At 34.3% G+C, this 12,004-nt stretch overlaps 1 protein-coding gene across 3 annotated transcripts in view; it reads left to right on the top strand.

The window, feature by feature from the left end:
- The window catches only part of NIBAN1 (niban apoptosis regulator 1), a 55,855-nt gene extending 47,940 nt beyond the window's left edge, over positions 1 to 7,915 (top strand). For all 3 annotated transcript variants that reach the window (XM_034409622.3, XM_087890097.1, XM_087890096.1), the window contains 5 exons: positions 1,772 to 1,933; positions 2,529 to 2,639; positions 4,651 to 4,758; positions 6,149 to 6,260; positions 6,657 to 7,915. In XM_034409622.3, coding sequence (XP_034265513.2) covers positions 1,772 to 1,933; positions 2,529 to 2,639; positions 4,651 to 4,758; positions 6,149 to 6,260; positions 6,657 to 7,846 — 1,683 coding nt within the window. In that variant the 3' untranslated portion in view covers positions 7,847 to 7,915. The remainder of the gene's footprint in view (positions 1 to 1,771; positions 1,934 to 2,528; positions 2,640 to 4,650; positions 4,759 to 6,148; positions 6,261 to 6,656) is intronic.
- The last annotated feature ends 4,089 nt before the right edge of the window (positions 7,916 to 12,004 follow it).

Raw genomic sequence — 12,004 nt, forward strand, 5'->3', positions numbered from 1 at the left:
TGGCTGGTTCACAAATTTAAACAGTGTTTAGTCATTTCAATTAAATTTACAATTTCTATATTTCCTTTTTGCCACATTTATTCCTCATCTATTTTTTTAAAAAACCAATATTACTCTTCATCCTCATCTCTAATCTTAATCAAATTCAATTTTTCCCTTCTATTCTATATTATACCCCTTCCAATTGTCATCTATTTTTATATCCATCCTCACATTGATTAATTATTTAATATTACAATTGTTTAATACAAATTCAACATTTTTATATAAATCAGTTATAACTATCTTTTTTGTATATTAATCAATATGAACATGAATATTCCAATTATTTCCATGCAATCCAATTTCTTACAAATCAATTAATTATATTTACCAATAATAATAAACCAAATAATTTTCCCCATATATTCCTCCAAACTATAACTTAACCATTTCTGCTTTCAACACAATATACAATTAATATCATCTCAATTATTATAATTCCCTAGTTAAATATACCTTTTTTTCTTTTGTGTTTTAAAATTTTGAACTCTCCTCTTTTGCTCTAAATTTCCCATTGTTTGCACCTACCTTTTTTGGTGAGCAAAAAGAAAAAGAAATCTCTCTCCCTGCCTCATTTGTCACATTGCAGCAGAGCCTGTTTTACTTTCAGTTTCGTTTTAGCTAGGAAAAAAAAAATCTGCTCCAGCACTCTTTGCAGCAAGCAAAGAGCTTGCAAAACAAGAGCTTGCAAAAGAGCCTGCCCAAAACAGCTGAGAGCAAATCAGCTGAGAGTCAGGAGGCCGATCTAATCAACTTGTGCTAATTAGCCTATGCTGAAGCTGAATGGGGCTGTTTTTTCTTGCTGTTTGCTTGCAAGGAGGTAATTGCTGGGAGGCAGAGGCCAAAAAGTGGGGGGAGCCAGTGGGTGGGCAGGGCTACATTCGGTGTATAAGACGCACCTAAATTTTCACCCCCTTTTGGGGTACCTCTTAGTTTCTATCTTTACATTAAAAATAAGAACCTGTCTCACCCGAAATGTATAGAGCAGGATTATAAAAGTTGGTAAACTACATTCCATAACCTGGACTTGCCATATTTTTGTTTATTGTTAAACAATCAAATTCCCCATAAAATCTCAGAAACAACATGTTTGAAAGGAAAAAAAATATTGTACAAAACAGCCTACAAAAAATATAGGTAATTTTTAGATGTAGATAATATATAGATAATATAGATAAACTGCAGCACAGCAGAAGACACTAGTCAACCATGTAACACGAGGATACAATTCAGGAATTGCCTTTGGAAAGAATTGCCTTCCCTTTCCTTCCATGATAACTTAATCATTCCTTTTTACTGAGGAATGCCAGCAGAACTCCAGAAACCTTTCTCATTTACCATATGACACCAAGGGCTGCTGTAATTGTGTAACTACCAGGTTATACAACCTTCTAATTTTTGAATTTTTTTTTTAATCTGATTTATATGCCGCCCTTCTTCGGAGCCTCAGGGCGGCTTACAATGCATTAAGCAATAGCCTTCATACGTTTGTACATTTATACAAAGTCAGCTTATTGCCCCCACAAACTGGGTCCTAAATTTACCTATCTTAGAAAGGATGGAAGGCTGAGTCAACCTTGAGCCTGGTGAGATTCGAACTTACAGTAATTGCAGACAGCTGGTGTTAATCACAATGCTATCAGTCTGCTGAGCCACCAGGCCCTTATAGGGATAGTAAATGTACCACTACTGGAAAATCTACTTCCTTCCCAATTTGTGTTTCTGACAGAATGTGAATCACCTGATGAACCTGCCGCACGACTCTGTCAAAATGGAGCCTTGCTATCTAAAAGTCAATTTTCTTCAAGAGCAACTTCAGGATCTCAAGACCCGCTTCAAATTCCACAACATTGACTTGGTTATTCAGAGGACACATAATGTAATGCAGGAGGTATGATAAGGATTCATATATACTTTGACCATCAGCAATATGCAGGCCGATCTTCTGAGGAGTTTAATATTGGTTTGGATTACTTGCCAACCAATACTTGGTTACCCCTTTCTTGATTTCTAATGATTTGGATTTCCAAATGCAAGTTAGAACTCCCTTTAGAGATATAAGACCCCTTAAATCAAATCTCTGAATCACATAGTCATGAAGTTGGGTTGTTCTGGAACGCTGACAGGTAGATTCACTCCCATTTGCAAGGTTCTGATGATATAAACCATGGGTTGTGGATTATGCTAAACCACAGTTTCTTGAGCATGATGTAAAATATCTAATACATGGGTTGGGTTCATATAATGTACTAACATAAACAAAAAAAAACCCTGCATTATAACTTTGTGTACAAACCAATTCATGGAATAATTCATAAAGACAAAGATATTTGCAATAAGAAGAAAAAACATTGCCAACATGTCTTGTAAATAAATATTTCAATGTACAAATAAAGTAACTAGACGTTGACAAAGAGAAAAAACTGAGTGGCAGATGGACCTCTGCAAGAAAGTAAATAAGGCAACTATTTTTTATCTGTTTTTAGATTCTGGAAAATGCAGTATATACATTTGAGCAGCTACTGGGTTTAAATCACTCCAAAGACATCACCAAAATGGCAACAGCCATAGAAAAAGTCAAACTTCGTGTTCTTAAGGTGAAGTATTTATTTCTTTTGCTTGTTCTCAAAGTAGGAATGTTGGGTTATAATGTTCATTATAAAATCCAAATGCCAAACAAGGTATTTTCTCCGTATTTCTGTTAATGAAAAATACAGATAATTATTTGAATTGTCTGGATGTAAAATATCACATATTTGTAATAGTATGTCTTTAATCTGTGTTGTGTTGATAGAGAGAATGGTGATCATGATAGCCAACTGTTTATGATGTTACTTTCGCCATGTTCTTTTGCAATTATACTTGTATTTTGGTCTGTGACCGCAAATAAAAGTTATTATTATGGTGATCATGATAATATATTAAAAACACAGTAGACCTGTTTGAGTAGTGCTGCTTTTGTGAGAAAATAAATTTAATGATACATCTAAAAGGGGAAGAAGTTGAAAATTGAAATTTGGAAATTGAGACAAATAAAAAGTAGAACAGCTACCATTTTGAAATCATTAAGGACTTACTGAAGGAAGGGGAAACTTGGGTTTGTTCTTGCTAGGCAAAATATGCATTACATCCTATTTAAATGTATTTCTATATGGAGTCTGAGTTGCATTAACTAGTATATCTGAAGTTGACTTTCTGAATAATTAGAAGTCTGACTTCTAATTCAATCCTGAATGGACATATACTATCATATATATGTGTGCAACATGGGCCTAATGTCACTTTTACCAAAAATAATTGAGAGAATTGACAAAGTGAGCAGCAAATATAGAAAGTATATATATGTATGCCTTTGAATTTCCATCCTATGCTACACTATGGAAGGTCAGATGACTATTTTTCCAATTCCCCTTCATATCTGTTGATAAGCTTAAATACACTCCAGAGTGTCCTGGTAGAGGTTGGCTGAAATACAGAATTTTGGATATGGAGTTCAGAGCAAACCAAGTTGTCACTAAATAGAAATCTGCTTTTTAGAAAGCCACTGTATAAAATAAAAAGTCTTGTTGAAATCAAACTTGATTCTTGGAGGTCTTAACGGACAAGTCCATGTAATGTTCTTGGCAATAATACAGAAATAGTTTCCCACTGGTTTTTTTGCATTTTTTAAAACTTCCCAATCTATAATTCTGATATTTCCTAATGGTTTCCCCACTGAAGTACTTAGCCATTTCCATCTTTCCTAAGATTTTCAAGATTAGTCAAATTTGAACTGATGTAGAGATAAAGAGAATGGATTTGAAGAAGAAAAGGGGAAATGTTATAGTGCGAAAGAAAGGGAGAAAACAAAGATAAAGTTTGGGATTTGTAGAAAGTGTGTGCAAACATTGCAGAGACTTCCCTAAAACAATAGAGGGAGCATAATCAGACTTGCAGTTTTACATTACTATAGCCAATCTTAGTAAAAGTAACTGTGAATTTTCCACTGAGTTATTGCCTGGTCTGGTTCTACCCTTGTAGGGCTGACAGTTCACTAACCTGATGTATTTAGATGTGCTGGGGATTCTGGGAACTGTAACCCAGACACCCATAGAGGCACATTTTAGAATGATGACATAAAAGGCATGTGTGTATTTTATTGTTGATACAATACCATATATCTAGTTGGATCTAATATTGAGAATAAATGAATGAATAAATTAACGAATAAACACACTAGGAATAAATAAGTTTATTCCAATTTTGCTACAAAGAAGCAACTTCCTACCTTCTTAAGATCTTTGTAACTTTCCTTTCTTTTTCTTTTTCTTTATCTTTCTTTTCTATTTCTCTCATTATTACTTCTTTATTTTTTTTTATCTTCCGATTTTTAAATTGCAGCACTGTTTTTATTCTGTTGAAAACTTCCTTAGTAAAAATTATATATTTATAAAAAAGATGACATCAAATTTGGCTCTGATCCTACAGATAAATATGAAGGAATAGAGATAGTTATTGGCTTGATGCTTGATTTTAGTGTACATTAGCAGGGGAGGAAGTTGGGAAGTAGGTGTTTGGCTCTCCAAAATCTCACACCTGATTCTTCTTTTTACACAATTTATATGGCAGCAATATGATTATGACAGCAGTACTATCCGGAAGAGGATATTTCAGGATATCTTGATCCAGATCACTCTGCCCACACTGCAGCGGACATTGGCTTCAACATGTAAACCGGTAGGTTAATATACTGACATATATGACTCAAAAGGATTTGGAAATCAAAACGAAAATGCTAATAATGTCAGCAGGGAATGGTTCTTTAATTTTAAAGTCTGTGGAAATGAAATAATAGAGACAAGACAGTAACAATAAGTTGGAATTGGCCTTAGTTATTCTTAGGGCCAATTCGTTTAAATCCTGTTGATTTTCACAGATCTAGATTACATATGACAAGTTTTTCTTAAACCTAGCTCTCTTCCTAAAACTCCAAGGTTATAATAAAAAAGCTAGTCTTTTTTTTTTTTACAGCCCAAGGAATATATTGGGTGCAGGATATGATTATATTCTCATTTTAGAACAAATCATAAGATACAAGAATTGAAGGGGACCTTGGAGAGGATCTGTATTCTTCTGAAATATTAAAAGATAATTAAAAGTTACTTTGGGCAAAATGATAAGGTGTTGCAAAGAACTCCTTGCATATTACACCTACCATGTTTCCCGAAAATAAGACCCTGTCTTATATTTTTTTTTGAACCCCAAAATAATAAAGCTTGGCTTTATTTTCAGGGAGGTCTTATTATTTTGGGGCACATGGAGAGAGATGGGGATCCTCTTGCCATCTTACCTGATTTCCAGCTTTGTCTCCCCAACCCTAACCAGAGGAAATGGCAGGGACTGGCTGTGCATGCGGTTAAATATTTTCAGGGAGGGCTTATTTTCGGGGGAGGGCTTATTTTGGGGGAGGGTTTATTTGCAGGGGAGGTCTTATTTTCAGGAGAGGTCTTATTTTCAGGGAAACGGTATAAAAATGAGTTAGAATTTATATAATCCCGTGTATAAAGCATGTGTTATGTTTACTTGAAAAATTAATTCATGCAGTTCTTCTTATGGACATTCTGTTAAGAAACAGATATATGTAAGAGTGAGATATTTTAAAAACAGATGGAAAGACAGAAACATGTACATAGTATTTGTAACATCTTCTTGCAATGAGTTCTCAGAGCTTGAGAAAGAGGAGGGCAGTTTGCAAAAGGCTGCATGATTTTTTAAATCAATTTGGATAAAATTTTACCCATTTAGAAAATTGATAGCCACATTCTTGGTGCATCAAAGAGTGATTAGAAAAAAAAATTAAGAATCTATCTGTTTTCCTAGTAAATGAAGAAATTACCAATATCCTGTACTCATAATATTTTTGCAAACCACATTGTCTTTCCAGTGTCTGAGGATCTTACTTGTGGCAGTTCCCAGTGAAATTCATCTTGTTGCAGAGATAGATTAAGACACCTTTACTCTCAGATATTCTAATAAACCTCACTTATATTAGAGTTTATTATTTTTCCTGTAAATGTGTTATTTTCTAATTAGCCATTATTACTTTAAATTGTATCTTGTTGTGTAGATGCTTCAGGAGTATGAACAGTACATCTTTGCTGAATATAACAGTTTGATACAAGTTGAAAATGTCTATGAAGAAATATTGTTTCAAACATTGCTTGATGAATCCTTAAAAGGTAACTTTGTTTCTTCTGAGATTCATATTAATCTGTCTTGGCAAGTATAAAAATGAACTGATTAATTCAAGGAGTTTTAAGTTTTACCTTGATCTTTTTTCATTCAGCAGTCTTTGGATTCTTCCAAAAAACCAATAGGTTTAAAACAGGGTTGAAAAATCAAAATATATTATCTATACCTTCACTGGGCATTGTCAGAGTTGAAGACTAATACATTTGGGGATACAGGATTGAGGAAGGTGCTTTATTAACTTTATGGATGATTTTAGAAGAGACTCTTCCTCCATTTAGTTCTTCCAAGATAATATTGCCTTGTTCTCAACATGTTTCTGTGCTCTTATTCTATGGCTGAATATCTTTTCTCTGTTTGTTTTTTTCTGTCCATCTCTTGCTTAGTGATAAAAGAAGCAGTCCATCTGAAGAAACATAATCTGTATGAGGAAATAAACCTGCCTTCTGAAAGCGTGTCCAGTTTGAGTGATCTAAAAACTCCTGTAGAATCAGCACAGGCTAGCCCAGCTAGAGGACCAGCCCCCAATTTGATGGATGAATCAGATGCTGGCCTTGGAAGTTATGAAGTTTTCTTAACAGAAAAACTGCATCAAGAAGAGGAATGTGATGAGGCTAGGAAGACAGAAGAAGAGGGGATAATAATTTCAGATTTTGGTGGCAGTGAATCTTGTCCAAAAATACTTACTGTTGTAGAGGGAGTCTTTCCAATCACAAATGCCAGTGAAATCACAATAAAACAAAATAAAGGAACAGCAGAAGAAGAAGAGCTTCCAATTCATGACGATGTGAATGAAATTAGAAATTTGTTGACCTTGACTGTTGAACTGAAAGAATATGAACAGTCTACAAACAAAGAGCAAGATTTACAGGAGTGTGGAATGTCAAACCCAAAGGAAGAAGTACAAGAAAAGAGTAAAGAGGACCATCAAACAGGTGATTTGCAGAAGCCCTTTTCTCCCACTGTAAAAGCAGATGATACAAATCTAGTAAGTAGCTCTGGGGAAACAAACATCATAATTCATCAGGATGCTTCTGAAACGTCTGAAAAACAGAGTCCCAGTGATATCTCAAGAGAAGAGTTGAATACAGAGCCAAACATCACACACCCAGATGAAAAGAACGATGGTACATATGACCAGTCTCAAACAGCGCCATCTACTGAAAGCGATCAATCTGACCAGAGTAAAATAGACCCTTCACCCCATGATGTTGTGTCTGAAGAACAGAAGTCACAAACAGAGCATGCTGAAGGTGAACAACCTGACCAGATAAGAGAAGAATTTTCCTCTCTCCATTCTTTTCCAAAAGAAGATCATTCTCAAATGGGACAATGTATTAAAGCAGATTCTCAGGAAGCAGAATTGTCCCTTCTGCAATCTGTCCAGAGGGAAACAGAGATATCACCCTTCTTGAGCTGTTCTGTTGAAACTCAAGAATGCATGTTGCATACAGAATCTTTAAACATTGAGGCACCCCCTCTGCTAGTTTCCTTAGAAGTAAAAGAAACTGAGGTTAACAATGTGGTAAGCATGGACTCCGAAAATGTCACTTTTGATCAAGGGGGTGATTCTTAATAAGCAGGTGAGTCCTTGCTGGAAATGGATGCTGCAGATATAATTAAAAGTGATGAAAGTTGAAAAAAATACTGAGGGCGACTGTTCTGATTAACCACTTACAAAATAGAATTTTGTAAATTTAAAGCCTGAGCCCAAGTTATGATTACTTTCCTTAAAACTAGAATGGAGAGACTTATTCAAAATTCACAACCTACTTGAGAGCCAACTTTTAATTTGAACCTGTGGCTTCCTGAAAAATTGTATTGTTTGAATAATACTCTTCTGCCAGTTGCTGCTTCTTGTCACTTACTCATTCAGAAGTGAATCATGAAAGAATCATCACTCAAGTGGTGAAGAATTTTGCAAACTACCAGTTATAACTTGACAGAATGTTTAGCTTTTCCTATTTTTTTGAAAACACAGTTCATTGGGAATATTGATTGCCCTATGGACAATGAGCGATCTATTTGTGGATGAGGTGTCAGTAACTCTCAGTAAAATTTAGAAGGAAGTGCTAAAATCAGGTGTTGCAAGAGAGAAAAAAATATTGTGTGATAGATAATAAAGAAAAAAGGAAAGCAAATCTTTAACAGAAGTAATAATAAAATTATCTTACTGGAATCTTATGGAACACAATTGTACATAGTGTTTTGAATTTTCATAAGTATATTATTGTTTTTGTACTTAAAAGCTTTGGCAGATATTTTGAGAATGGAGAGAACTAATTTCTCTTCTTTTACCATTGTTATTGTTGCTATATTTAAAATTTACCAGAATAATTGGAACAGATTTTTCTATCCTATTTTTCTACACCCTCTGCGGAGCACTTTATACCTGCTTTTTTTCAAAGGGAATGACAAATTTTTACTGTAACTTGTGCCATGCACAAAAATGAAACAGAAGCAAGCCAGCCAATAATTAATAATTCAGACCTCAGTATCGTGGCAGTCCATTTTCCTAATATTGAATTCTATTCCTGCACAAGTTCTGCATCTGTAAGACTATTTCTTTGTTATTTATTTGAGATCATTTATTCTGATTGTGCTAATTAAGGAGACAAGAAGTAGTAGTAAGCCATTGGATCAGTCCAAAGCTCTTGAACTAATTTGGCTAGAAGACTGGAAACCAGAATGTCTTTAATTGTTCATGTACAGCATAGTTGAATAATGCCTGCCTATTTTCCCTTTTTATGTCTACAAACAAGAGGGCTTCAGATATTCAGTGACTCTTCCAGAGTAGGACAGGGCATTTATAACTCCAGTCCTCTGACTCTCAATTTGAAAAGAGCATTCTAAGGGCTAAGACTAATTTTTGTTTACCTGACTAGAATTATTTTTTTTCTGACTCGTGTCCTGGAATAGGAGAAAGGGAAATCCACTGCAGTAAGACTGGTTGAACTGCTAGCAGATGGCCACAAAGTACAGTGTTTAAAATTGAGAGCAAAGGCAAATAAGTTAATTCATTTATTAAAAGTAAGTGCCACAATCTGAATAACTAATCACATATTGTAAAACAATTTTAAAAGTTTGCAATTAGCTGCATTAGCAGATTCCAGAGCAGCTGCAGATAATATTAACCACAAAATAATAAATTTGGCACTCATTTTGGGCAGGAAGAGAACTCTCCAGCTAGAGCAGAGAACAACTACTATGCTTTTGGCTGCTTGAAAACGTTCCCACAAAATTACTATTTAAATTTACTAACTCATTGCTCAGATTTCATCATCCTGTTTTCTAACTGCTGTTCACAATCCTGAGAACTAAAATATTTTTAGATTATAATTCTTTGAACTCTAAACTGCACAAATACCTTTTAATTGCATAGGCAATTATTTTGATGATAAGCCATCATTCTATTTCAGTTCAGTGCATGAAATAAAAAAAACATTAAATAAATTTGCATAATTACATATCTCTTTTTTTAACATGTTGGAATAATTGATAGCATGTTCTGTCAGTTATACATTTAGCATCCTATATCCCAGAGGTGTTATAAACTGAAAAGAATATTTATGGCTACATTTCTCCATTTCCTATAGATCCACAACAGTAAAATATGTCGCCTTGCTGTTAGTCGTGCAACAGAAAAAAGCGCACTTAGGATTTGATCTGTACAACAATAGAGCTTCACTGTGCATGCTGGGAAAAAAGTTGAATGATGGCAGATTAGCAAAATAATAGAAACAATTAGTCACCAGTTAGTTCTACACTTGTCACAGGCAGCACTTACCACTCTCAACTGATTTCTCATTATTTGACAACTGGGAAAAGGCAAAGAGGGCAGATTTAGCCCTAAAGTCTCTAGTTGCTAATCTTTGTCATAGTTACATTACAATGTGAATTAATTTGAGATTTTAAATATTTAATTCCTGCTATTAGTGTTGCTTCAGAAACAATGTCTGTCAAGCATCAGGAACATTGATAGTAACAGCCACTGCTTCAAAATGGGAAGAGGTACAACTACCGTAGGTAATCAAAACCCTGCCCTCTTCTACCTGTGTGCAGTGCATGCAACACATATTCAATTCAACCTTTATTGTCAATGCACAACATGTGTACAATGAGATTGGCTGAGCCTCCCTTCGTGCACTCCCCCAACATAAATACATATCAATAACTCACAGTGAAAGAAAGAAAATCCCTAATCCAATAAATCATACTAACAACACACAATCCTCTATCTATACATATATGTGCATAATATTACATCATAATATATTGCACCACTATGAAAATGTTGTGCTGGCCCTGCAAGTCTATCATACTACATATTTATGATGTTATGTTGCATTCAGGAGTCTGACAGGCCACGGATAAAAACATATGAAAACAGTGCAAGATTTTCATTGGCTGGTTGCACTTGCCATTTTCAGGTATTGCCATTTTAATTCTCACAGTATAAGTTTAAAAAAAAATTAAAAGGTACTAATGCAGCAAAATATTATAGCTGAATAGTTATCTATACACAATACCAGTTATCTCCTGTCTCTTTGCAATACAATATATAGAATTACATTTATTCCAGTCTTTTAGTATTTGTCCTTGAATAGGAAACATATCCTCACATCTAGATATTCAAGTCTTTTTCGATTGTTTGTTTTTAAAAAGAATGCTTAGACTGAATATATTCCTATGTTGGAAGTAAACATTTAATCAAAGCATTAGAGTAAAGGACATAATAAAACTTGTTTTTTTAAAAAAAGAGTTAGGATATGGACTCAAGTAAATGCCAGCATTTTGGACAATTATCATGAGTAATCAGAGATTATAGGAGTTATTGTCCAAACTGTTTGGAGAGTACTGCCTAACAACATAGGAAGATTCTATTTAGGTATAGATTCTATATTGATATTAACCATATATGCCAAAACCACTTTGGAAGAAATATTGCAGAGCTTGTGTGAGTAGAAATACAGTTCCTCTCTGTTTCCGCTTAAAACTTTCATATCTTTTTCTCAGATTTCTGAAAGTCTGAAAAAGACACCACTGCTTTAAGTCATGTAAGTTGACTCATTAAAGCAGCTGCATCTTTTTTTTAAGGCTCACCTATGAGGTTGAAAAAAGGAATGGTGGCAGTAATTAATAGTAGTGGTATGATGAACATTCCTTCTGAATTGTTTTCAAAGTTTGCATAGCCATAGCCTGTACATGATGAACCAGTATTTAGCATCCTGATATTTCAGAAAATGATCTTCTACAACTATTAATTACTGCCACTATTCATTTTTTCCAAGCTCATAGGTGAGCCTAAAAAAAGATGCAGCTGCTTTAATGAGTCAACTTGCATGACTCTTAAAGCAGTGGTGAATATTATTTCAGAAATAGAGCATCTTTATGATGTTCTAAGAAACTTGGCATTTATACTGAAAATAATAATCTATGTTGTGCTCCTATTCTCACAATATGCTTTCATATGTTTCCTAACCTCCATTCTATAGTATTTGATGTAGAAGCAGATCTTTGTTTATTGAATATAACATGAGATCTTAAGAAAGATGTGTTGGATCTTTATATTTTTTAAAAAATGACTTGGTACAGGTGCAATGGAGCATGGACAGGCATAACACCTCTTTCAAGCAGCAAGCTTTTTTTCAGGTTTCCATAGGAGGCTGAAAAATAATTTAGCTGTTCTAGAGCAATGCTGTGCTTATGCTTCCCTATCTACCAAAATATATTT

Source organism: Pantherophis guttatus, chromosome 3 (genome assembly GCF_059756535.1).
Source record: "Pantherophis guttatus breed Tessera chromosome 3, ASM5975653v1, whole genome shotgun sequence".
NCBI classification, from domain to species: Eukaryota; Metazoa; Chordata; class Lepidosauria; order Squamata; family Colubridae; genus Pantherophis; species Pantherophis guttatus.